This window comes from Balaenoptera ricei, chromosome 14 (genome assembly GCF_028023285.1).
Source record: "Balaenoptera ricei isolate mBalRic1 chromosome 14, mBalRic1.hap2, whole genome shotgun sequence".
NCBI lineage: Eukaryota > Metazoa > Chordata > Mammalia > Artiodactyla > Balaenopteridae > Balaenoptera > Balaenoptera ricei.
The window spans coordinates 25,128,471-25,156,044 of record NC_082652.1 but is presented as its reverse complement, the minus strand read 5'-3'; the positions used below and the strand labels follow the sequence as shown (position 1 = coordinate 25,156,044).

Below are 27,574 nucleotides of genomic sequence, written 5' to 3'. Positions count from 1 at the left end.
TGTGTTCAGTGACCCGGCAGCTCTCTGAGCCCCATCGTTCGGGGTTTTTGGAGGTTTCATTACACAGGCATGATTGATTAAATCATTGTAATCAATCACGGCCCCAGCACACTCCTGGGGGCCCCTGAGTCTCCTCTCTTGGGGGAGTGGCATTAGGCCCCCACTGACCCCTGAGTCCAGCAGGGCGCTGAGTTCCTGCAGGGTGCTGTTCCTGCGGCCGGTCATAAAGAGGCCGCGTTCTTTCTTCTGTCTGCACTGTCTCCACCTCCTTTCTGTTTCTCAAGCGCACTGTCCCTGCTGGGTCCCTTGGGAAGGCTGTGGGAGGGGGCCCTGGGGCCTGCCTCGGTATGGCAGGCAGAAAACCCTGGGTGATTTGACGCGGGATGGTTTGCTGTGAACCAAGACTCATGGCCTGGACCGTCCCTCAGGAGCCATCAGGGAACCATTTATCCAGCCTCGTGTTTCTTTCCTTTGGCAGAATGTGGCCCATGGAACAATCAGCTGGCACCCATGGGTTTTGAATGGCAGCAAACAGTTGTTCTCTGGAGCTCACTTGACAAGGAGAGGGCGGGGGAGGAGGGACACTCTGGGCCCTGCAGTGGGCAGAGCCGGCCTTGAGTTCAGGCTCCTCCACCTCCTGGCTGTGTGATTTAACCTGTGCAAGAGATTTCACCTCTCTGGACCGCAGCTTCTGTGCCTGTAAAATGGTAAAACCCTGTCTACCTTCTACATCGTTAGTCAGGTAATGGCTGCATCCCACCCACCTGGCACATGGGCGGGGTTCAGCAAGCCCTGACTCTCTTTTCTTTGCAAAGTGCTTTTTGTTATCTGTTGGCTCTGTTGGCATCAAAGCCTGCCCTGACATGGGCCGGGTCGGGGTGGAGAACTCAAGCCTCCAGGGAATGCAGCTCATTGCTGAAGGGCACATGGTGAAACCTCTGTGCTAGTGAACAGCAGCTTCAGAACCAGGGTCCAGTTCCGGACTCTCAGTCCAGTGCTCTTCCCACAGCTTCGAGGAAGGTTCTGAGGGCCAGGGAGAGTGTGGGGTAGTGGTCAGAGCAGTCAGGAGTGACACGGTCTTGTGCTCAAGTGGAAGTGAGGATTCCAGCACTTGCTAGCTTTGTGACTGGTCATGTGACCTTGCTGCCATGACCTGGCAGCCCCATGTTGTTCCGTGGCTTGAACAATGATCATTTTATTATCTCCCCAAGCTCCTGGGAGTCTGCAGTTTGGAAGGACTCGGCTGGGCTGCGGTCAGAGGGTGGCTGACCCAGAAACAGTGGGGCTGGAGTCGCCGGGACTAGCTGGGCACCTCCGTCTCTCCGAGTCTCAGATCTCGGGTCCCAGCGTGGGCCTGATCGGGCTTCCTTGTGGCCTGGTGGCTTCGGGGCTCCAAGGAAGCTTCCAGAGAGCAGCATGGAAGCTGCATCACCTCTTCTGAGCTGGCCTCAGCTATCATGCAGTGTCACTGCTGCCATGCTCTGTGTCACAGCTTCAAGGGCCAGGCAGTCTAGACTCCAATCCTGGATGGGGGAGTGACGAGGTTCGAGAACATGTCGGGTGAGAGATACTGGTGTGGCCATATGTTGGTCTTGAGCAAGGAACTTAAGCTTTCTGAGACTCAGTTTTCCGACCTATACAATGGGATTGAAAACAGTAGTGACTTCACAGGTCTGCTAAGCAGATGAAGTGAAATGTATGTCAAGGGCTAAGCTCAGTGCCAGGCACTTGTCAGAGCTGCTGTTGTGAATTAGGGCGTCGCAAAGCTTGGAGATACTTGCCGGCTCCCTGCTGGGATGGCAGGAGGATGCTCCTGGGATTTCTGCTCCCTACTTTTATTACCAGTGCCCCCCAGTGTCCTCTGATTCCCCTAAAGACCCTTTTCCCACAGAAGAGTAAATCAAGGAGGAACTCGGAGCCCTTTTTGCAGCAAGAAACAATTCTCTTGTCTCGGGACCTCTTGGCTGCGTGAGATTAAAACCAGTCAGGACCCTCTTCTCAGGAATGTTCCCTGAACAAAATCCTTCTGGGGTCTTGCTGTCCTGCATGTCAGCCCAAGGCTGGGAGTCACTTACCTGTGTTCTCTCCTCTAATTCCCACGGCAACCGTGACAGGTAGGGAGGGAATTCCCACTTGGCAGTTCAGGCTGCTGAGGCTCAGAGAGGTTATGTAACTTTGCCGAGGCCAAACGGCACCACGTGGTGGAGCCAAGGTTAGAATCAGTGCCTGTTTGCCTCCAAAGCTAGTGTCCTTCTCCTCTGTGAGGCCGCTCATCTGGCCCAGTCCTTGGGTGCATTTTGGGTGCTCGGACCTCCACCTCACCTCTAAGAGCAGCTTCTCAGCTCCGTCCCCAGTCTCCAATCTCCGTTCCTTCATCTGGAAGGGCATCCGCTAAGCAGAACCGAGGCAGGAGAGCTCGGAATCGAGGCTAACAGCATGGGCTCTGGGGCCAGGCAGCCCTGTGTTTCACCCCAGCTCTCCTGTGTGATCTGTGACTCTCTTCACCTCTGAGGCGCAGTGTCCTCATCTGTAGATTGGGGATAACAGTCCTTGGGAGGCTTAAATTATTCAGTTTGAATGTGTAAAGCTCGGCCACCCTTGTTGTTATTGCTATTATTATTGTTAATGGAAAACCTGCCCACCATCCAGGCATTTCCCCGGCAAAGCTTTGAGTCTACAAAGATGACTCGGGCTCGTCTTTAATCCTCTCCAATCCCTGTGGTCCCGTAGCTGTAAGAGACGTACACCCTCCCTGGAAAGTCTGAGACTCTTTGTCACTCTGCCCGCTGTCCCTCATTACTCCATAAAAATGACAGTACTGTTCAGAATCCAAAATAACAAGGATGCGGTATCTGCCTTGATGGCCGAGTTGCTTTGCTTTCCTTTGGCTCTGAAGGCTGATGGGAGGTTTAATTTATTTGTCTTTTACTAAATTTGCCAGTCTACTTGTTGCTGACCCCATTGCCTAATATATGATGCAGTCGGGCCCATGTATAACCCGGGGGGGGCCTGTAATGGAGTGATGGAGGGAGGCTGCCCGTCGGCCACCACTCTGCGCCTGTTCTAATAGAGACATCAGTCCCTGAATGGATGGGGCCGTAACTCGGGGAGCCCGGAGGGGCCCGCAGGAAGAAGAGACGATTGTCATGATGACGGGAACCCAGCCCCCTACCTTCTGCTGGGAACCTCCCCCCACCCCCGACATCTAGCAGCCAGGGGAGTCCGTCCAAGGATAGGAGGAGGTGGCCTGATGCTCCCCAAGCCCGGATAAGACCCTGAGCACAGAAGGCCCCGGGGAGTAGCAACAGTGATGCCGTCAACGCAAAGCAATCACCATGTATTCACGCACTTTACTCTTTTTATTGTTCTAAAATAACTGCACAAATGATACTGTAAAGTTGTCTTCCTATGAAAAATGGAAACAATACAGACGAACACAGAATGTCGAAAGCAGGTCCCCCCCACTCCCTTGATCCTCCTGACCTCAAAGGTGACCGTTGTTAAGGTGCAAAGGTGACATTTATTACAACTGATGAGCCAGTACTGATACACCGTTATTAACCGAAGTCCCCAGTTTACCTTGGGGTTCGCCCTTGGTGTTGTACATTCTCTGGGATTTGACAAGTGTGTCATGTCATGTCGTGTGTCCACCATGACCGTGTGATCCAGGCTAGTTCCACTGCCCTAACAGGCTGGCTTTTTTTTTTTTTTCTCTTAAACTTTTTCATTTGAAATCATCATAGATTCATAAGTAGCTGGAACAGTAACACATCGAGTCCCTGACCCCTTCCCCCAGTTGTGGCTGCAGACGTGGCTGCAGTCCCTCTCAAAAGTAGAGAGTGGCCGTGGCTGTGTCACTGTGTCCCCAGTGTAGGCCTCACCCTCAGGCCTTTTAGACTGAGCACGAGCTACACCTGTGCACGTGACAACTACGGGGGTGGCTGGCTGGCGCTGTTACAATATAAACAAGTTCACACCGGCTCCACTTCCACGTGCTCTGCTGCTCCCCGTGCCGGCGCGGCGTGGGCCTCTCTGCCCGTGGCTCACAGCAGCGCCCCTTGTTCTCTCCCTTAACTGCAGGGCTTCCCCGGCGAGGGGGCCTCAGTCGATGTCGCACTTCTCCAGCTGATGAGCGTTTGGGCAGTCTCCTGCTTTGGGGGGTTCTAAACAGCGCCACGTGGGCATACATCCGTGTATGTGGAGGCGGTGCAGGGGTGAGCGTTCTGGAGCCATGGTGGCCTGGGCCTGGGCCTGCTGGACCAGGGGGCGTGTTTGAGGTTGAACATTTCCATGGACATGGCTCGATTCCCCTGCCTGTATTCACAAGGGTCGGCTCACTGCAGCCTCACAAGCCTGGGGGGGATGTGAGACTGGAGTCTGGATCTCTGAACACCTGGGCCGTGGCTGCGTTCTTGCTGCTCCATCCTCCCCTCCCCACCCCCGCACCCCCGCGGCCTCCTTTTCTTCATCCTCCTCCTCCTCCCCCACTCGCCCTCTTCCCCCTCTGCTCCCCCCTTACTGCTCTCCTTCCTCTCTCTCCTCTCCCTCCTTCTCTCTTCCTTTTCTTCTTCTCCTCTATGCCTATTGGATGGTAGGCCCTCGGCAACGCCGTTCTTACATTCCAAGACAAAACTTCCGTCTGATCAAGGGAGGGAGACCTAGACAGGCACGTTGGAGACGCCAGGAGAAAATTCTAGGCAGGAGACACCCAAAGTTCAGAGGGGTCAGTCCCGCCCAAGGGGTCCTAGGGCCTGGGACCCTTGAACCGAATCTCCCAAACAGAGCGGAAATCAGGGAGGATGCTCCAGACAGCAGAGCCTCGGTGAGCAGAGGTGTGGTGGCCCGAGCAAGGCCTGGGGCCTCCGTGTCCCCGTCTGCGAGGCGCCAACCTCAGACCCCGGCACCGGTGCTGCGGGATCGAGAGAGGATTACCACGTGGCCCTGGAGCAGGCCCCGCACCCCCGAGGCTGGTCCCTGCCTGGGCCCTGTCCTCTGCCTGCCTTCCCGCGCCCACAGGCCCCCAGCTGGTGGCTTGGCTCCCTGCCCGACAGCTGCCGCAGCCGGGCCTATTCTGGGCCACAGGCAAGGATTGATTCTGCATTTTCTAAGCATATTGAATTCATTTGTTAAGCTGGAATGGCGGCTGTGGGATGTAAACAGTTATATTATAAAAGCCACAAACCCCTGAAGTGGCTGATGCTAGAAGGCTTCCCTGCCGGCAGCCCCGGGCTTCAGGAGGGCAGGGGGAGGAGGATGGAACCCCCGAGAGACCCGACTTCAGGTTGGCTTAGCCACTCTTGCTGGATGGCCCTGCAAAAGCCCCTCCCCTCTTTCTGGCCTCTGTTTCCCGTAAGTAATAACAGCAGCTGACGTTTATCCAGTGCTTACAAGGTGCAGGTACTATTCTAAGAGCTTTGGCCATCTCAATGATCCCCTGGAGTAGGCACCATTACCCCATTTTACAGATGAGGAAACTGAGGTTCAGAGAGGGGAAAGGACTTGCCCAGTGGGGATGATGGACACTCTCTGGCGTCTCGTTTAGCCTTGCTCATCAGAGACTCCAGGAGGCTGTGACTCAGTGAGGACCTCACCGTACATGCATGTCTCACCCTTCAGTGACAGAGCATAACAATACTGCTGACAGCAATGATGATGATGCTAATGATGGGATTAGTAGCTGTTACTGTTTACTGAGAATCTGCTCTCTGCCAGGCTTGATTTAAGTGCTGTGCATGGTTATTCCATTTAATCCTTGTTTACTCTATATGGTGGGTTATACCCATCTTATGGGTGAGTCAGTGGAGGCTCAGAGAGATAAAGGCAATTATCTAAGGTCCTGGACTCAGGAAGGGGAGGAGCTCAATTTGGGACCGAGGAGTTCTGTCTTTGAAGCCTTTCTCCCTATTCTTCATGCCATGTTCTGCTGGATGGTCCACAGTGTCATCAATAAATGGGGAATTAGTAATCATACCTTTTCATATGGTTCTTACACTGATGAGATTAAGTGCTTAGCACAGGGCCAGGCATGTGGTGAGTACTCGGGAAACACCAGCTATTGTTCCTGGGCTTCCCTTGGGCCCCAGCTTCAAAGGAGACAGTGTGATAAGTTGAGGGACCCCTGCTCAGTCTACCTTGGTGAGCGACCCTTGAATATGGAAAGAATGTTGGACTGGGGGCCAGCCAGAGCCGGGTTTAATCCTGGCTTCTGCCTCACTAGCTGTGTGACCTCACACAGGTCACTCACCGGCTGTTGGTCCCACCCCTGAGCCTTTGCTCCTGCAGTTCCCCCAGGTGATGAGTGACGCCTTCGACTGAGGTCTCCCTGGTGACTCTGCTTCTCAGGTCGGATTACCTGCTCTGGGGACACTCCCAGGCAGTTTCACACCCAGTGTCTTGTTTCATCCTTATAATGACCCATTGGGAGAGGAACCATCCCATTGTACAGATGTGGAAACTGAGGCTCAGAGAGGTGAGATTTCCTGTTTGAGATCTTGCAACCAGGCGGAAACTGCCTTTGGATGCCCAGCCTCTGGTTCTTTCCACAACTGCCCACCATCCCAAAGATGCCACGCCTTTCTCCTTAAGCCTCTTGATCAAATTAGTCCAGGAGACCCCTACCCATGCTCCCCTTCTCCTGTCAACTCCCGATGCACATTGGCATACTCAAGGTTAGAGCAGTCCTGCAGGGAAGCAGCCCATTTTGGTTGGTTTAATTGGATGCTGCCCCAGCTGATTTGTCCAGCAAGCCCTCTTTGTCCAGAACGCTAGAGCATCAGGGGTGGTCCAAGTGTTGTCTTTCCAGTTGATAGGGCGTGAGCAGGGATTTATGTTGGATTATGAGGGACTCAGCAGCGATTTATTGACGGCTTGTTGGCCAGGCCTTACGGGGTGCGCTGACTGCAGATGGACAGGTGACTTTCTCTAGGGTCTGTCCAGGTTTGCAGGGCTGCGTGGCACCCGGGGGCAGCAGGAACAGGTGGGAGCCCTAAGATGCAGGAAGAGACTCAAAGTTTTGGCCTTTAAGACAGTCCCATTGTCCAGGATCCCAGCAATTGAACTTGACCTGACGTCCCTGGGCAGAATTCTCAGAGTGTGATCATAATCCTAGACATTTATCCAGCAGATCCTGTGCTAAGCGATCTGCACCTGGAACCATGCTGACGCTTCACGAGGACTCCATGGCGTAGAGTCCCATTTTACAGGGGAGGAAACTGAGGCTCAAAGAGGTGACAGTTTTCGCCAACATCACGTGGCTTTTGGCAGCAGAGGTGGGATTTGAACCTGCGCAGTCTGTTTCTGGAGCGCTGCCTTTTCTCGTAGCACCCACAGCCTTTTAGGCTTGTCTGTTCCCTGCAGGTGGCCTCCTCCTTCATAGGCCTCCGAACTGTAAACCTCTGTGTGAGGAAATGTGAACCGGGAGTGCCGGCGTTATAAATAAGTCACATCACGTTCAGTAGTTCAGCAGCAGCATGGCTACTGTCGGAAGGAGAAATAACTTGGTTATTAATAAATGCAGGAGGTCACAGTAATTGATAGCAATTGAACTCACGGTGCATGAGGGGAGAACGGTCATGTTATTTTTTCCTCTTTCTCTCTTTCTCGGTTTTTTTTTTGTATTGAGCATAAAGGGAAAAACCTACCTTTGCAGGTGGATCTGAGCAGCTCAGAAACTACAGTTCCATAACTTTCCCTTACTCCTTCCTTTTTTCTTTTTTCTTTTTCTCGTTCCTCCTTTATTCATTCTTCTATTCAAATCCCTGCCTGCCTCTTACCGGCAGAGTGATCTTGGGCAAGTGACTCAGGTAAAGCAGTTTGCCCGCAGTCACCTGGTTAATCGAGGGCTCTCTGAGCTAAGCCAGTATTTCCTAAACCGGTGTCTCCTGGGACATTAGATCAAGATACTCTATAAAAGCATTCCAAGGCCAAATAAGTCTGAACAGAACATCCCCTTCTTGGAGCTTTATATGATAATACTTTAAAGGCTCTGAGATGGCCCAAAGTTAAGAAACTTGTTTCACCAAAGCGATGCCCACGTTGGTATAATGCAGAATTCATTTTCCCCCCGTGACGCTGATGAATGTTCCATGGAACAACTGCTATGAGGAGCCCCTTTGGGAAACTCTGAGCCCCAGCCGTGTGGCTTCTGTGCCCCGCTCCATATCCCTTTGGGCACCCGGGGAGTTTCTGACTCAGCCCTGCCCTTGGTAGCACATTGGCTGGGGCCAGGCCTCACCTCAGATGTGCAGATGGCTTCTGAATGATAGACAAAGGCGCACACACAACAGAGCAGCGTGCCAAGAACTTGGCTCCCTTTCAGAGAACCTTCTGAGGCCCTCTCTGAGCCTTGGCACTTTAAATGGGTGCAGCTGCTGAGACAAGGGTTCAAGGGGTAGACTTTCATGTGGGAGGTGATCCCAGGAAGTCCTGGGAGGGGTGTGAGGAAGAGAAGTAGGGAAGGAAGGCAGCCAAAAAGAGTGTCACCAAAACCGGCTGCCGCTGTGGGCAACTGGGGCTCCATCCCACTAGGGACCTCTGGGGGGCAGCATAGAGCACGCACCCGAGTTACCACACTCGGAGGGCCTTACCTTCGTCGCTGCTTGAAGGCCGGGAATGTTAATCCGTGCCACATCCTCCCATGCCCTGTTCTGCAGCAAATGCCAGTACGAGAGAAGGCCCTCAGCTGTAGGGCGCACAGTGAGTGCCAGGGGGTACTGTGGAGAAGCAACAGCCCTGCTCTGGTCCGCCCACCCTGTTGCCTTGTGAAGTCTGCCCCTGTTTCCTTTTGACCTGACCTACAGCCCACGTGTGTGCTCAAGCTGGGTCTAACGTGGGATATTGGGAGTACCAGAGCCGCCCTTAACCCCATGCCATGACCTGGGGGTCCGGGGACCTAGACTCAAGTTCTAGCTCAGCCGTTTACCAGCTGTGTGACCCAAGGCAGGGCGGTGTCCCTTTCTGGGTCTTGGTGGCCTCTACTATAAATCAGGCCTAACAGTATTCAGCCTGCAGACCTCGCAAGGCAGTTGGGAGATCAGCCAGGGTCATACAAGCGTCCTCCCGCTCCGTATAGACGTGTCCAGGTGTGCATCCTCCAGGCCATGGCGAGGTGCATGGGCCATTTGCTACTGAGCATAATAATAGAACTGGTATTTGCAAGTAGTTCTTTAATATAGAACTGTTTCAAGGGTGGGCGGTCTTATCAGACATGCATTGTATTTATGTAAATCCAGCCACGCAAAGGCAAATGTGAGGCCAGTGGTTACAGATACATATTTTTTCATATGTCATGGGCCCTAAAGGCAAGCCACCCATTTCCTTTGGTGTTCCACTGGAGGGGAAGCTGGCAGTGTTGGACTTAGGGAAATATGCTACAGTACTGTACGATTTAAGAGATCCTCAAGGGTAATTTTAAGGGTACTTGATATTTCACCTTAGACTCTGGTTTCAGAACAATACCCCCTTATGAGAGAAAGCTCCTCTGCATGGGCCCATGGTTAGCATATTGAGAGCTGGAGTGAGAAGGCTTGAGTTCAAATCCTGCCTCTGCCACTTACCAGCTGCATGACCTTGGAAGATCACCCTCTCTGCGGCTCAGTGTTCTCATAAGTCAAGGGGCGATATTAGCATTGACCTCGTAGGGCTGCAGGGAGGGTTAAATGAGGCAGCGGTGTCCAGTGCTCAAGCCCAGTGCCTGGCCCTGGGAAGGGGTACTGTAGGTGCTGCTGTCTGATGCTGTGATGTTAAGGTCACCTTTGTAATACTGTTGGGCGTTTGCGTTCTGATTCTTTTTTCTTGGATGGGTGAGACAGAGGATAGGTGACGGGTGGGGCACCAGGGAGCATTTCCTGTGGGTCACCATCACATGTCCTTGTGTGGTGTTTGCAGAAGAGGAGGCAGAGGATTCCTAGATGGTGTGCATGAAAGCCCATCGCAGAGCCGAACCCTGGGCCCGCCTGCTACGGGGTCCTGTTTCCCACCAGTGACCAGCAGCATGGCTGCAGCCAAACGCACCTGCCTGAAATGATCTCTGCACTTGGCGTTGGGATCATTCTGGGCACAGCCTCCTCGCCTCCTGCTGTATGGCAAGAAAGCATCCTGATAGAGTGTGTGATCCCCTATGGGGTGGGCTACGAGGCTGGGAAAAATCCACAGACCCTCCCCTCCAAGGTTTTTTTGGTCCTGTCTCTCTGTTTCCATCTCTGGCTTGTTGCCTCTCCCTCTCTGTGTCTCTCTGTGTCTCTCTGTGTCTCTCTGCCTCTCTCCCTTTTGTTTTATCTTCTATTTGACCTTTCCTGTTAGAGAAGGCAGCTCTAAGGTTCAGATGGGCTGGTTTGTGGGGGAGAGGGAAACACAGTGTTTCTCTCTCCCAAATCTTGGAGATCTGCCACTTTGGGCAGGGCTGGCCATCAGTGAGAAATGTTAATTTCGTCGTTCACTTCTTGTTTCATTTCATCACTCACCATGTTAATGTTTATTGAACGCTTCCTGGTGCCAGCTCTCTTAGGCCAGAGCAGTGATCACACAGACGTCTGCTGGCACAGAACAGCGGGCGGCTGCACACGGTGTGACATCAGCACGGGAGGGTGGGGCTCCCCCACTGCCCCTCCCTCCTGGAACCACCTTGGACAGGAGATGAGACCTTACCTACCCCGTTCCATATCTGAATGATCTCAGGGGCTTAGAAGAGGAAAGCGAGGAGGCGGGGGAAGTGCTGGCACAGTGCCTGGCACACGGCACACGCTCCCTGCTTGGTGGCTGTCCTCGTTCGTTTGGTGGTGGCTTCACGGGGGCTGGAGCCCTCTGCGTACTGGCATCTCCGACCTCGGTGGCATTCCGAGGATAGCTCTGTCCCCGGCTTTGGGTAGGTTGGTGGGAAGTGCTGAGCCCAGCGTGTGTCCGCCTTTCCTTGGAGGAGAAACGACCTCAGTGGGCTCAGAGTCCCTGGGCGTGACCGGCATCCGGAGTTCACCAGTTCGCTATCCCTTCTACACACGCTTTCCGTGAAGCAACAGACACATCTGCTGGAGGAGTCCCTGCAGCCCCAGGACGGGGCAATCCGGGTTGGGGTGAACGGTGCCCTCTTTGGTTTTGCAGGTGGAGAAGGGAATTCAGATTTGTTCAGCACCTTCTCAGGGCCAGGTGCTCTGCTGAGAACCTCACGTGCCACCATCTCGCCCAGTCCTTGCAGCCCAGCGAAGAGGTGTTTGAGGTTTTATGACTCCGTTTTGCAGATGAAGAAACTGAGGCTCAAAAAGGCTGTGAGACTGGTCCAAGGGCTGCCAGCTGGGAATGACGGGAACGGGACGCAGACCCTGTCTGCTCTGGTGCCTGTGTTCCTGCCCAGTCCCCTTTCTCCTCACCGCAGGTGCTGCCCCAGGGCTCTCAGCCTCCACTGAGAAGGCGTGGCCTCCACCCAGGTCTGGACGAAGACGGAGGGGCCCATGGGGTTGGATTTGGTGCCTGGCCAGCCTTCGGGAGCTGGAAGCAGAAATACATTTTCCCGGCAGAGCTCCCATGTGCCTCCTGGGTTTCACCAGCGGGCTGCTGCTCAGCGCATTTGGAAATATGCCCCTTAAGTCAGGCGGGACCTCGAGAGTCCTGCCCAGTCCACTTCCTGCTCCTCTTTTCAGAAACAACCATTGCCTAGCCCCTTCATGAGCTCTCCCCAGCTCAGCCAGGCTATAGGTCACTGTGGGCAGAGTGTGGGAGACTGTTTCAGAGGGTGGCAGTGAAGGTGACGGGGCAGGAGAGGGGCAGGATGTTGCCCACCTAGACAGTCATCTCCTGTTTAATTCACTTTCAACCCCATCACAGGAAGAAGGAAATCTCATTCAGGGCTAGTAGCCTTTAACTCCTCTCTGTAATACTTGCTAATCTCCATTTTTCAACAAAGAGAAAGCAGACCTCAGACTCCCAGGTAACTGTATCTAATTAGAATCTAATGGTATTTCTGTACGCATATTGTATTTGTTTCTACTTTCTATTTGTGACAAGTGATAACAGTGTTGGTTCAGAAACTGGCCCCCACTGTGGTGGAGAGCAGGGAGAGACTGAAGAAAGAGGCAGCCACTCCAGATTGGTGGGTGGCAGGTGTAATATGCAAGGGAACTGACATACAGGGCTTGTCTTGGATGCTGCAAGAAGGGTAGGTCTCCACCCCCGCCCGCCAGAGTCTTAAAGTTTATAGAGGCCGGAACTGGGCTCAGTCACAGAGACCTTCTGGATGGTCTCAGTAACACCGCGCTCTCTCAAGGCTGTGTCCTTGTAACAGCTCCCACCGTGGGAGTGGGGGAGGGGCTGGATGTATATTCCAAGGGCAGGGGAGGGGGTGAGGAGTTTCTAATTGCCCAGGGCCAGCTCGCAGGTCACCTGGTGGTCATATTCTCTCAAGGACCTCCTTCAACAAATGGGTTCTTGTTTAAGTTAGTGCTATAACATTTCCTTTCACAAGGTATTTATGTACATGAAAAAGACTAGTGATTCCATTTAAAAGAAAGTCTTATCTAGGGACACAAGGCTTTGACAAATTTCCTAAAGGTGACATTGGAAGGATTGATTTTGGGGAAATAGTTCTTCCACTTAGCCTGATTTCTGGTGAGTTTTCCGAATCAGTTTTCTCATCTGTAAAATGGGAATAATACTGCTTTCAAGGACTTTTGTGAAGATTCAGTAATAGTAATAATAATAATAATAAGTAATTACAACTTGCATGTATTGAGTTTTTTTCTGTGTCACACCTGGAACTCCAAGACAGGCTTTCTGACTCCAAAACCCATGAGCTGAACAAAGATGACATGTTGAATAAAATGGGGTCAGTGAGTGGTAACTGCTATCATCACCATCACCACCGTCATCATCATCATCTCATCATCTCCACTATCACCTCCACCATCATCACCACGTCATCACCACCATCGTTACCTTCTTCACCATTTTTTAAAGTGGCAGGGGACTTTCCTGGTGGCTCAGTGGTTAAGAATCCGCCTGCCAATGCAGGGGACATGGGTTCGATCCCTGGTCCGGGAAGATCCCACATGCTGCAGAGCAACTAAGCCCATGCGTCACAGCTACTGAGCATGCGCTCTAGAGCCCGTGAGCTACAATTACTGAAGCCCACGCACTGTAGGGCCCACGTGCCGCAACTCCTGAAGCCTGCATGCTCTAGGGCCCGCGTGCCGCAACTACTGAACCCATATGTTGCAGCTACTGAAGCCCATGCACCTAAAGCCCATGCTCCGCAACAAGAGAAGCCACTGCAATGAGAAGTCCAAGCACCGCAACGAAGAGTAGGCCCTGCTCACCGCAACTAGAGAAAGCCTGCGCGCAGCAACGAAGACCCAATGCAGCCAAAAAAAAAAAAAAATTAATTAACTAAAAAAATAAAAATAAAGTGGCAGGACTTTTTTACTAGCCATGTAACCTCTCTGATAAAGCTGAGATTCAATCTCTAAAATGGAGGTAATAAAACGCTGTTCTTGAGATAATCAGTGCTGAATAACTGGCATGTAGGAGGACTTGATAAGCAGTGGCCAGAGCTCCTTCTTCTTGGGTATTGTCAAGGCCCCAGATAAAGTCTTTTTCCAAATTTCCTAATTTTTCTTAAACCAGGCAGATTCTTTAAGATGTCTGTTTGAAGAATTGGGCCCTTATGATCTCTTTCTCACGGATTGAGAAATCTCTGTTGGCAGCTGTGATTCTTATTTCAAAGAAGGAAACACATTTATGGGAAGATAGGAGTTGGGAGAAAATTACTTAAGGATGGAACTAGTGTTTGCTTTAATAAGTCATTATTTTTTAAAATTTGGATTACAAAGTTAGTGCAGAACCACCGCAGAAAGTTTGGAAAATAAAAAATTCCCCTACCCTGTGATTGTTCCGTATTGGGATATATTTCCTTTTTGTTATTTTTTTTAATAGTAGTTTAGAGTGATTTACACAATTGATGTCATACTGTGGCGTGATTTTCTAGCCCATTTCATTTAACATTTTGATTATAAGAATTGACCATGTTGTACGGTCTTTGTTGTGATATTAAGTGGCATTATAATAGTCCACAGAGAGGTTCCCCATTGCTTCTCCAACCTCGTCTGGTTACTCCCCTCCCCGCTTACATCCCAGCCACGCTGACCTTCTTGGCACTTCCCTAACACATCATGCTCATTTCTGCCTCAGGGCCTTTGCACCACCTCCTCCTTCTGCCTCTAAAGCGCTTCCCTGGCTCTGTGTGTGGCCAGCTCCTCACCTTTCATACCCCCAGTCCACCTATCACATCCTCGTATAGAGCCGCCTCTGACCACCATGCATCCATAGCCACTCCCTCGGTTTCTCTTGACCCCATCACCCTGTTTTATTTTCTCCTTAGAGGGAAAAAACAACTTTATAATTTCATCACCTGAAATATTTATTTATTTGCTTACTTGTTTATTGTCTCCCTCTCTCAAAAGACTGTAAGCTCCGTGAGGGCAGACACTTTGTCTGTCTTGCTCATCACCGATTTCCCAGAGGCTGACACAGTGCCTGTCCCATAGTAAGAGCTCCAGAAATATGTATGGAATAAAGAGGAGGGTGGTTAGATGGTTGGATATGTGGCTGGGTGGGTAGTTGAGTGGCTAGGTTAGTGGGTGGCAGGGGTGGTGGTTGGATAGGTCAGTGGGTATGTGGGTGGGTAAGTCATACTCTTACTGACCATTCCCCAGTCCCACGTTTAGAGTGTTCCCCATGATATTTTTAATTGCTTTGGGAAAGTGAGCAATGCAAATGGCAGGGAAATGGGACAAACTTGTCTCTTGGGAAAGCATCTCCTGCCCAGGGCCATCAGCTGGGGGCTCAGGCCTGGGCAGTTGTTCAGGCTCTTGCTGAGGGTGGGAGGTGGCGAGATTCTCCGAGGTGTTCTTGGTCGCCCGCCCACCACCCGCCCGGGACCTCACCACCCTCCTTCTGCTCTGTCCCCTGCACAGTGGGCCGGAAGCAGTTCATGCACTTCGAGTCGGCCAACCACGCAGCAGAGGCCCTGGGCTGTGAGTATGAGGAGCTGAACACGGCCACCTTCAAGCACCACCTGCGACAGATCATTGAGCAAGTGACGTCTGGGCCAAGCCGCCGGGGCCCGGAGGATGAGGAGGCCAGCTCAGGTACCTCACTGCTGCCTCTCTGGGTGGGTTGTGTCCCTGCGGGCCAGCCCCTGGGGACACACCAGCATCCTTTCCCTATCCATTGAGGATTTCCTGAGGGTCTACGGTGTGCAGACCTTCTAGGTGCAAGGGAAGCCACTCCCCTGGAAATGGACTTGGCTCCTTCTGGCACCGTGCTTATGGTCAGATAGTTAGCTCTGCCCAGGGGTCAAAGGCTGCTGAAACCCAGGAGGGGGCCCTGTGCTGCAAAGAGGGGATGCTGTGGTTGGTGCCAAGGGACCAACGCGTTTCCAGTGGACATTGTATCTGCTGAGCCCCTACACTGTAGACAGAAGACTCACCTTCCACTTTGAGGAACAGAAGTAAGGCCAGGATGGTTGGCCCAGCTGGGAGGACAGTAGATAAGGTTGGAGAGCTCAGTGGGGTCAGCTCACATAATAGTCTGTAAACTAGGGGTTTTCTGCTCAGACCAAGGGAAGCCGTGGAGGCACACAGGCAGGGGAATGGCATGATTTGTTTTATTCTTCATGAAGCTCAGCCTGGAGGAAGATCAGGGAATGAGTGGGAATGGGTACAAGTCACCTTGGTGAGGTGATGGAGGTGGGAACAGATGGAATGAGGTGGACCAGTTCAAGGTCTAGTTTACAGTTAGAGCTGATGGCATGGGCCCTAGGTGGAAGCGAGGGGCCAGGACACCTTCTAGGACTTTGGCCTGAGCAGCAGGAGGAATGGGAGTGCTTGAAAAGACCCGGGGGAAAAACAGGAGCTTTGTACTGCACCTGCTAGAGTGAGGTCTGCTGAGTGCCAAGTCCGCAGCCTCTGCAGCCAGATGCTTTGGCTGCAGAAGGTGAGGGCGGAGGGACCCCTTGGAGCCCCAGGGTTCACTGAAAACTCTCTAAGAGTAGCTCTCCCAGAGACCACAGAGTCTGGACTTAGTGGGTAGCAGTGTTTGGAACTGTGGTTTTGGGGTCCATCTCTTAGAGGCCCCTCGGATTCCCGTGGCTGCTCCACCTGCCAGGGACTTCAGCTTGATGGCTGATGTCACTGAGACTCCACTGCCTTCCAGGTCTGTGCCCTGGTGTAAGCTGGGGTCTGCTTAATGGTTACAGTTCCTCTCAGACACAGGCACACACACATACCATGCACAGGCATGCGCACACATGCATGTGCGTGCACCATCACATGCACACAATGCACATATGCACACACACGCACACACGAGCACAGACGCATGCACACGCTGCTTGGTGAAGCTGAGTCACCCTCTCAGGCTGAGGTCTCAAGGGTAGACGTTAAGCAGGCAGGGGACCGGCAAGCTTATGAGAGATGCTGGGAGGCTGTGGGTTGCCTAGCAACGACCCAGGTTGGGGGCAGAGTTAAAGCAGGGACGGGAAATGCTTTGGGGTTGCAGTGGGCTGCCTGGAATGTGCAAGCAGAACTGTTTCTCTAGGCACTAGTGCGTGCAGATTTGGAAATTGTGTTTCCAGTCCTGTGGATGGAACCAAAACCTAAGGGTCAATATTTGTGATCTGAGCCCTCCACTCCTTATCCCGCTTTGCTCAGTGACCCCTAATCAAGGCTGGCTGTTTTAATGGGACCAGTGTGTGTGTTTGTACAAAATTGAGGCCGCCATTATAATAATTTTCTAAGCTTTTTTTTTTCCTCCTAACACTATAGGCAGGCACTTTTCCATCTCATTCAGTATTCTTCTAAACCTGACTTTAAGTATTCCTTTGTATGGATGGACTACGAATTATCTAACCCATTTCCTATTGTTGGATGTTCAGGTTGTCTCAAAAAAGTGATTTTTTTTTGCCAATTTAAGCAACAATTGGGAGACCATACATACTTAGAAATCTTTGTTTCTCTGAATTATTTCATTAGAATAAAATCCTAAGAGTGAAGTTATTAAGTCCAAGTATATGAACATGTTATGGCTTCTACTATAAAATTGCCAAATTTCCCTCTAGAAAGAGGGAACAACAGATATTTACTGAGCAACTGCTATGTGTCAGGAATTGGGGATTTGGAGCCAGCAAACCCAGAGGTAGTCCTCATCCTCAGGGCGCTCCCTGCCTGGGTGGTGGGTGGGGGAGACGCAGGTTAACGAAATAACCACAAAGTACATATGTGCTGTGGTCAGTGCTGTAAAATCAGGGTAGATCTGTCCTCCTGTGTCCGGTTTACTTCACTTAGCATGACGTCCTCCAGATTCATCCTCCGTGTTGTAGCAAATGGCAGGATTTCCTTCTTTTTTTTTTTTTTACTATTGAATAATATACTACTCACATCAGAAATCTCAAAAAGTCAAACTCATAGAGGCAGAGAGTAGAATGGTGGTTACCAGGGTGGTGGAGGGAGGGGGAAATGGGACATTTTGATCAAAGGGCACATAGTTTTATTTATTGAAGATGAATAAATCCTAGAGGGTAAATGAATAAAATGATCAGTAGATGAATATCTCTACTGTACAGCAAAGTCCCTATAGTTAACAATACCGTATTCTATACTTAAAAATTTGTTAATCTTATGTTAAAAGTTCCTATCTCGTGTGCACGCATACACACACACGCGCACACACACACACACACACGCACACACAAAGAGGGAGGGAAGAAACTTTTAGAGGTGATGGTTATGTTTGTGGTGTGTTTATGGTGATGGTGTCATGGGTGTATACTTCAAACTCATCAGGATGTATACATTAAAAATGTACAGGTTTTTTGGTATGTCAATCATTACTTCAGTTTGAAAAATAAATAAAATTTTCAAAAAAGCAAGGTAGACCTGGGAATTGGCTTAATGGGTTGGTGGTGATGGTCAAGGCAGGCTTCCCTGAGGAGGTGACATTGGGTTGAGCCCTGAGGGTTGAGCAGGAGATCACAATGGAGGTTAGGGAGGTAGGGCCAGGTTACACAGGACCCTGGAAGACTTGGTAAGACCCTTGAACTTGGTCCTAAGAACGTAAGTAATTTCAGCAGTAGGGGGACGTGTGTGTGCGCGTTGGGGGAAGATGCGCTAAGGCCAGTAGTGATGGCATTGGAGCGACGTCCTCGGCCCCAGGCAAGGTCCTGACCACGGGGTGCCAACCCCCCCCCCTCTTCCCCACTGTAGGGCTCAAGATGACAGGAGTGGAGTGTGTGGAGGGCATGGCCTCGGGCCTGTACCAAGAGGTCTTTGCCGCTGTGGTCTCGCTCATCAACAGGTAATGGCAACCTTCTCCCGGTTACAGAGGCGGCCTCTTTGCAGTGTATGAACGAGCCCAAGCCCGGGGAGATTAGCAGAGTGGAGTTTTGTTGAGCCGGAGAGGGGGTTGTTGAGCCATGTCTTATGGTGCTGGGTTTAAATTCCACCTTGGCCACCCGTGGGCTGTGTGACTTTGGCGAATCAGTTCACCTCTCTGACCTCCCCTTCTGCATCTGTAAAAATGGCTCTTTCCTTCAGGGTCACTGCAAGGATTAAAAGAAATCACTAAAAAATTAAACAATAAAGTAAAAAAAGAAGTAGTGTCTGTAAACAACTCTTCCTAATCGTGATCCTAAAATACTGCAGGTATCTGCAGGTAGTACGGCCGGGAGCCTCTGTCCTCTACCGTGCTGAGTGCTGCTGAGCCCTGGGGAATCTTTAAGCAGTTCCAGTGAGGCCAAACCAGAGCTGGGCCAAGGGCTTCCCTCCCTCCTCTGTGAAAGCAGGAGGCGTAATTAGGCTTCTGACATCCTGTTAAGGGGATGAGGCTGGCGTGTAGCAACAGTGCAAGTGGGGTTCTCCACAGACACAGAATCGGCTCCCTCTCTTGCTGCTGGAGTAATTACCCTCTGAGACCACAGACACATTATCTAGAAACCAGGGGGATCATGCGTGTTTAGGGGAAGAAGTATTGATTGGTGAGCTGCCAGTGGAGGGCGGCTGCTTCCTGGTTGGCTCTGGGAGCCTGCCTCCATAAAGTGGGTGTATCGGTGAGAACGATACCCACTGTGCTCACGTTTATGAGCACCTCGCAGGCGTCTGGCTTTCTGAACATTAACTGATTTAATCTTCATGCATGTCTATGTGGTGGCTGATCTTATTGGCCCCATTTTACAGATGGAAAACCTCAGCAAGTAACAGCAAAGAGCTCAGGATCAAACTAAGGGCCCTCCAAAGTGTATAGCTGGTCATGCTAATGATAATAATAGCAGAAAACACTTACCGCTTTGCCACGTTCAGAGCCGTGGATGTCTTACCACATCCAACCCTCCCAACGGCCTTCTAAGTTCATCTCCGTCATTAGCCCTTTCACAGCTGAGTTTCAGAGAGGTCAGGCAACTCTCCCAAGACACACAGCCCCTCCGTGGCTGAGCGAGGGTTGGAGCCCACATGTGACTTTCTCCAGAGTCTCTTAACTCCTGCTTTTTGATGTGAATAATCCCTTCTCTGTCCCCCTGATAGATTTGTCAAGAGGCTCCAAGGAGGTGATGGCTTGAGAGATCTTTGTAAACTGAGGCAGGCACTGAACAAAATTGTTTTTCTATAGCAGCGTGTCACTAAGCAAGAAAAGGAGACTCTAGTCTTAACTTTATAGCCAATTTGTGGTGCAACCTTAAGCAAGTCATTTCTCTCCTCTGGGCCTGGTAGAGAGAGCACATTTCCTGAAGGCCTGTGGTGTCCATGGGAGGCACTTTCCATACTTCAACTCCTTCTCTTCTTACTGCAGCCCCTGGGGTCATCCTACTCATCCCTACCACCATTTAACAGTGGGGGAAACCCATGCTCAGAGAGGTTAAGTAACTTTCCCAAGGTCACACAGCCTGCAAGTGGTGAGATCTGCTGGATCTGCAGACCCGCCCAGCATGCTGCTCCGGTTCCTCCATCTCTGTGATGCAGGGGTGCGGGAGGCTTGGACCAGTGGGGTTCTAAGAGTCCATGTCCTCTCGGAGCTCCTCTCCTTTCCCCCCAGATCCTTCTCCTCCCACCACCTCTCCATGGCCTCCATCATGGTGGTAGACTCTCCAGGCTTTCAGAACCCCCGGCACCAGGGCAAAGACCGGGCCGCCACCTTTGAGGAGCTGTGCCACAATTACGCTCACGAGCGCTTGCAGCTGCTTTTCTACCAGCGAACCTTTGTCTCAACGCTGGAGCGATTCCGAGAGGTATGGCTGGACTGGGGCGGGGCCTTCGCAGGGCCTCAGTGAGGGCGTGAGGCTGGGCGGGGCAGGGGAGGGGGTGGTCGTCTGGTCCTCCGGTAGGTTTTAGCTTCATCCTGTCTGGTCCGTCGATGATTAAATTAAAACCCAAACTCCAGGCCTGCTCCTGGGCCTCTGCTGCTCCCCTGTCTCCCTCTACAGCCCAGTCTCCAGCCACGGCCCCTGCGCCTTACAGTCCAGAACTTGGGGTTCCGCAGACCTCGCTCCCACAGCTGTCCCTTTTTTGTGCTGACCTCTTCCTCCTCGCCCACGTACCCAAGCTGAATCCTCCTCCAACCGTTAGTTTGCATCTTCCCCGTGGAAGGCCCTTCATGCCCGGTTGTGGGTGAAAATAGTGGGTTTGCACACCTTTTGGATCATAATGTGGGAGCATCTAGGAAAGGTGAAGATGCAGTTCCCTTTCTACGAGGCCCCCCGGAGAAACTCTGTATGTGTGAACCAGGAAACCTGTACAGGCACGTCCCTGCCTGCCCTCCTTTACTTATACTTAAAAAAATTTTTTGAACTGTAACATTTACACAGATGAGTGCTTGAATCAGAAGTGTACAGCTTAGTGAATTTGTCCAACCATGCACACTCATTGCAGCTACCACCCAGGATAAAAGGAGAGAACATCGCCAGCACCCCAGACGCCCCCTAGCATCTGCTCCCTCCTTCCTCCCTGAAGGGGACCCCTTTGGCTCTAGCAAGTGCTAATGGCAAAATATGAGAAATGATCATATTGTTTATTACTAGGATAATGGGTATTGAAATGATGGTCATTTCTTTGGTTGGAGCCCACACAGCAATAAACATGAAAACATCAATATGAATAAATCTTAAACACATGGCATTGCTGAGACCTGGGGTCTCACTCTAACTCTGTCACTTATTGGCTGTGTGGCCTTAGGAAAGTCACTCACCCTCTCTGAACCTCAATTTCATCACATGTAAAATAGAAATAGCAATACTCCTGTATCAGTTACCATTTCCCGCAATAATTCTGCATAATAAACTATCCCAACACATAGTAGCTTAAAAACTAACCTTTTGTTATTGCTCGCAGGTCTGTGGGTTGCCTAGGTAGCTCTTCTGGTCTTGGCTGGGAGAGCATGTGCCTGTGGTCAGAGGCAGGTTGGGTAGGTGGCTCTTGGCTGGCTCTCCCCTGTGTCTGGGGGTCAGCTGGCCATGAGCTGATCCAGGCAGCCCTTTGGCTAGGATGACTCACCTGTGTTCCAGGAGTGCCCTGTCCTCCAGCAGGTTAGCTCAGGCTGTTCTCGTGGCGCTGGGCAGGGGTCCAAGAGAGCGAGCAGGAGTGCTCAGGGCCCCTTGGGACCGAGACTTGGAACTGGCAACGTCACCTCTGCTCTATTCAGTTGGTCACAGCAAGTCCAAGGCTGAGCCCTGACTCACGGGGCGGGGAAATGGCGTCCACTTTTTGATGGGAGAAACTTCCATATCTGTACAGAGAGTGTGGATACGGGGAAGGGGAGAGGTGGCGGTTATTTTCACGATCATTTTTACCGTACTGCCTAAAGGCGCTATTTGGAGCATTTGATGAAGTGGGATAGAAAATGCGTAATCTGTATTAGGCATTCCACATATGGTAGCAGCCATCATATTTTTTTTCCCATAATATTTCACTTATTTCTGATGATCAAAGTAAAACATGTTTTTTATTTAAAAACTGGAAAGTGCATATAAGTGTCAAGAAGCGGAAAACACAATCTCTTTTAGCCCCACCACCCAGAGGCAACCACTGTTACCACTGTCTGTATCTTATACCAGCCATTTTTCCATATATGGTCTTCTCTACGGATTTCCCATCCATCTGTACACACGAGTTTGTAGTGTTTTTCCTCGTAGCATTATGTTATTCACATTTCCTCACTCCATTCACAGCTTTTAGTAAGGATGCATGTTTGTGGTTATGTCTGATTCTATTTGAACTCTCTTTTGGCCGTCTGGGTTATTTCCACGTTTATGCTGTTATAAACAACACTGTGATGAACATCTTTGAGCATAGCATTATCTGGATGTTTCTGGTTACTTTTATATGCCAACTGTTATTATCCATAGTTTTCTTGCTCCATCCAGCACCCAGCACTCAGCCCAGCACTTATTAGGTACTCAGTAAATATTAGAAAAGTTTGCCCTGAATTATCAGTTCCTGATAAAGCTCTCACCATGATTGCTGACCACCCTGAGGAACAATATCAGGATATTATTGGGATGCTGGTCTGTATCCTTTCTTCTCACACAAAGGCTAAGGGGTGATGATAAAAAACAAATAAACAAAGAACCCGATTAAAAATGGGCAAAGGATTTGAATAGATATTTCTCCAAAGAAGATATACAGATGGTCCACAAATACACGAAAAGATGTTCAGCATCACTAGTTCAGGGATATGCAAATCAAAACCACATTGAGATACCATTTCACACCCACTAGACTAAAAAAAGTAAGAAGTGTTGGGGAGGATGTAGAGAAGTTGGAACCCTTGTGCACAATAAAAATGGTGCAGCTGCTGTGGGATACAGTATGGTGTTTTCTCAAAAAATTAAAAATAGAACTATCATTTGATCCAGCAATTCCACTTCTGGGTATCTACCCAAAAGAATTTCAAGCAAGGTCTTGAAGAGATATTTGTACGCCCATGTTCACAGCAGTATCGTTTGTAATAGCCAAAAGGTAGAAGCAACCCAAGTGTCCATCAGTGAATGAATGGATAAAGAAATGTGATCTATTCACACAAGGGGCTATTATTCAGCCATAAAAAGGAAGGAAATTCTGACACGTGCTACGACTGGATGAACCTTGAGGACATTATGCTAAGTGTGCAATAACCCAGTCACAAAAGGACAAATCCTGTACGATTCTGTTCATACGAGATGTTTATAGTAGTCAGATTCATAGACACAGAAATAGGGAGAGGGAAATGGGGAGTTAGTGTTTAATGGGTGCAGAGTTTCAGTTTTGCAAGGTGAGAAACGTTTTGGAGATGGATGATAGTGACAGTTACACAACAGTGTGAATGTACTTTACACCAATGAACCACGCACTTAAAAATGATTTAAATGTTAAATTTTATGCCACGTCTACTCTTACCACAATTAAAAAATAATGATAAAAAATGGCCAAAGTGTGACGATGAAAGTCCTCACTTTTCTTTCCTCCTTCAGAAGCTTCTTCCCCTTCAGCTCATGGAAGGAGCTAACGCTGAACTTCTGTGACTTTCTAGGAAGATGTTCCTGTGCAGTTTGACCTCCCGGAGCCGTCCCTGGGGACCACGGTGGCTGCTGTGGATCAGAGTCCCTCGCAGGTAAAACGGCCTCTCAGATGCCGCACGGCCTTTTTAGAAATCCTGGCAGATTTGAGCCTTTGAGCTACTAGATCTCAACGCTGCCTGCACCTAGCGTGACCCAGGGATTGTTAAAAACACTGACGCCTGGGACCCACTCCCCGATTCTGTGTTGATTGGTCTGGGGGGTGTGGCCTGGGCAAAGAATATTTACATCCCATCAGGTTGCGAATCTGAGTCTGCGTCTTAGAACGCACCCACACCTGGGCTGTGGTCTGAGGTGAGGGGAGTCCAGGGCCGGTGCCCAGTGATCTCCAGCCACTGTCACCTGGAAAGATGGGGTGTTCAGACGAAGGTGCTGTGCCCAGCAGAGACCGGGACAGTAGGGGCCCCTGGGGGATGGAGAGCGGGGGTGATGGTGGATCCAGGCTCTTGAGCTCCTTGGAGGCAGACAGGCTTTAGTTTGGGGGATACCTGAGTCTTTATCTCCCTTTCCCCAGCCCCAGACCCCACTGTGCTGACCCCAGATCTGCACCTATGCTCAACCGTCTCCCAGAGCTGCCCTCGGCCATTGCGCATCTTGGTGTGAAAGTGCTTGGGCCATGGAACTTGCTGGGCTCCGGTCCGATCTTGGTGACCTTGGGCACGTCACTTAACCTCTCCAAGCCTCAGCTTCCTCATCACCCAAGTGGGAACGATAGATGGTATCCCCTGGGTTGTCGTGAACGCCCGTGGTATCTGGCACGTAAAGCCCCTGCAGGGTGTGTGGCCCACAGTAGGTGTCCCGCAGGTTGCGTTTCTCCTGCACTTGGACACCTTGTCCTGGTCCCTTGGCTTCTCTGGGCTCACAGCGGGCTGTACCTGCCCCTGCAAAGCTCTCTCAGTCTGTGAGCCCAGCCGGCCCGTCACACCTGCTGCTGCTGCTTCTTGCTGGCACCTCTCGGGCTGGTTCCCCGTCCCTGTCCTGCTTCCTCACCGGGGAGGGGCAGGCCTGAAGGGACCACCCGGGCAGTGCAAGGAGGGAAGGACCATGGTACCCCCGGGACCCCTGGGCAGTGGCTGGAACAGCTGCCTTCTGGGGATGGGCTGACTGTAGGTTTCAACCCCAGCAAATAAGGCCAAGGTGAAGATTCAGGATACCTGGGATCCAGGTCCACTTCTGCCCCTGGGCCTCTCTATGTGACCCTGGATGTGCCCCTTCCCCTCTCTGGACCCCTCTCAGTGGGGTGTGGACTAATATTCCTGAATTAGGGTGACCAACTGTGCTGGTTTGCCAGGGACTTTGCTGGCCTCAACACTGAAATCCTTACGTCCTGGGAAGCCCCTGGCCCCAGGCACACTGGGACCGTTGGCCATCGTATGCATCACATTCCCACTTTAACCACTTGGCACCATTTTCAGATGTGTCAGCCCACTGTGGGCCCTCGGATAAGTCCCGCAGACTCTCCAGACCTCTTTCAGTTTCCTGTATGCAAAGCGTCAGGGTCGCCTGGATGGTCTCTGACACTGGTGGCTAGATTTAGAATTCCGCGTCTGTGCCGCTGAACCAACTTCACCTTCTCTAAGACATGCTTTGGGAACTTTTTTTTTTTTTTCTTTAATTTTATTTATTTATTTATTTATTTATGGCTGTGTTGGGTCTTCGTTTCTGTGCGAGGACTTTCTCTAGTTGCGACAAGTGGGGGCCACTCTTCATCGCGGTGCGCAGGCCTCTCACTATCGTGGCCTCTCTTGTTGTGGAGCACAGGCTCCAGACGCGCAGGCTCAGTAATTGTGGCTCACGGGCCCAGCTGCTCCGCGGCATGTGGGATCTTCCCAGACCAGGGCTCAAACCCGTGTCCCCTGCATTGGCAGGCAGATTCTCAACCACTGCGCCACCAGGGAAGCCCCTGGGAACTTTTTTTTTTTCCCTCAAGATTTTAGTTTAAAAAAATACTAAGACTTCTAAGAGGAAGTGATGCAGATGGGATTAATCCTTTCATGTTTGGCTGTGCACAAGTAGACCAGCTGCCTGTGTGGAGCCAGAGATGTGTAGTTTACAGAGTGCTTGCCCTTATTAAACCCTCACGACAGCCCTCGGAGGAAAGGATTACCAGTCTCCATCTTGCAAAAGAGGAAAAATGAGGCTCAGAGAGGTGCAGTTAAGTTGCCCACGGTCACCCTGGAAATGAAGACAGAGGCAGGATCTGGACCCCTGGTATCCAAGAGATTGTTAGTTTTGTGGCTTCGACACTGAGAGTCTTTCAGTGAGTGGGAGTGTGGGGTGTAGGGAGTGTGGATCTAGGCCTGTGGTGCCTGGGAGGCAGGTCCCCCGACTCCCACAGGTGGGAAGAGAAACCCGGGCCTGGCCTCCGTCAGAGGATCAGGACTCCTCAGTGTATCCTGATCTCCTGCCAGGTCCGCTTGCCAGCCAGAGGAGGTACTGAGGATGCCAGGGGCCTCTTCTGGGTCCTGGATGAGGAGGTCCGGGTGGAGGGCTCCGGGGACGGCGTGGTGCTCGAGCGCCTCTGTGCCGCCTTTGAGAAGAAAGGTGCTGCAGCTGAAGGTGAGGGAGCAAGGTGGGGGCGGGGTACTGAGTCCAGCCTGGGGTTAGAATCTGTCTTTGTCAAAGCCCTGACAAGGCCTGCACAGCAGGGTGGGGGAGTCTGAGTGCAGAAACGTCTGTGCATGTGCCTGGGTGAGCTTTCATTCATTTGTGTGTTCATTCGTTCATGTGTTCCTCAAGTGTCCTGAGCAGCTACCGTGTGCTGGGTACCATGCTATATGGCGGCAAACGCACTGATGGGATCTGTGTCCTTGCTGGGGGGAGTCGGGGATGGGGGAGATGACAAGCTAACACATAAGTGCATGTGTGGCCGCTGAGCCTGAGATGGCAGACTGGGGTTTGGTGGTGGGCAGCAGGCAGACCTCATTCCTCTGGGAGCCGGGGGCCCTCACGGGGAGAGGCGTGCCGGTGAATGTGACAGAGAGCAGGGAGCACAGTACAGGACAAGGCGGGAGATGTCATCTGGGCTCAGACCTCAAGCCCTTGCAGGCCTCACAGAAAACGTTGGTCTTAACCCAAGAGCAATGAGAAGCCATGAAGGATTCTAGGCAGCAGGGGGTATGGTCAGATTCATGTCCTAGAAAGTTCACCCAGACTGCAGTGTGGAGACACGATAGGAAGGAGGCCAGGGAGGTGAGAGCGGAGCTGCCTGCCCCGGGGAGGTGGGCAGACTCTGGAGGTACCGAGCAGGCAGCGTCCCCGGCACCGGGTGATGGGCTGGATTGGCAGCAGGAAAAGTGTGAGGGGAGATGGACACTTCGAGCTGGGACAGTGGGATCAGAGACCACAGGATTTGGCACGTGTCAGCCTCAAGTTCAAGTCCGGCTATTCGTATTTTCACCAACGTGGCACCAACAAATCTCACGTAGTCTTGAACAATGGGGTTGGAGCTCGCCCTGGCCTCCCTTTCACCAGAATTTCCGCTGCTGTGATTGGGTGAGAGGATGTACCTGTGGAGCTTTGTCGTCAGCTGCCAGGTGTGATGTCATTGATGAGGCCGAGGCTGTGGATGCGACGAAGAATATCATCCCTGTCATTCCAGGGGCTGGAGGAATGCTGTCCGCACTCCACGCAGGGCTCTGAGCTTTGTGCAGCGTCTGGTAGAATTCTGTCACGTATTTGGAGGTCGATATTCTTACCCCCCAGGATGAGGAAAGTGAGCTCCAGAGAGAGGCTTGTAGAGACGCTTGTCTAAGATCACCCAGAGGGTGAGTGTCAGAAGGCAGATTCAACACAAGCCTTGTCTGGAGCTAAACCTCTGTGAGCCCCCCTCACCTGGACGCCCCCAGGCACGTAAGAAGACAAGTACACTCTGAGGTCTTTTAGGTCCTAAGTGACATGGTGGTCAGGATGTGGGCTTATTCATTCACTGGTTCATTCAACAGATATTTCAGGAGCACCTAAAATGTGGTGGCCACTGCCCTAGGCCAGGAA

General features: G+C 51.5%; 1 protein-coding gene across 2 annotated transcripts in view; it reads left to right on the top strand.

Moving 5' to 3' along the window:
* Positions 1–27,574, top strand: part of MYO18B (myosin XVIIIB) — a 234,144-nt gene that overhangs the window by 47,875 nt on the left and 158,695 nt on the right. For both annotated transcript variants that reach the window (XM_059895391.1, XM_059895390.1), the window contains exons 13-17: positions 14,958–15,131; positions 18,246–18,336; positions 20,068–20,260; positions 23,536–23,616; positions 25,993–26,140. In XM_059895391.1, coding sequence (XP_059751374.1) covers positions 14,958–15,131; positions 18,246–18,336; positions 20,068–20,260; positions 23,536–23,616; positions 25,993–26,140 — 687 coding nt within the window. The remainder of the gene's footprint in view (positions 1–14,957; positions 15,132–18,245; positions 18,337–20,067; positions 20,261–23,535; positions 23,617–25,992; positions 26,141–27,574) is intronic.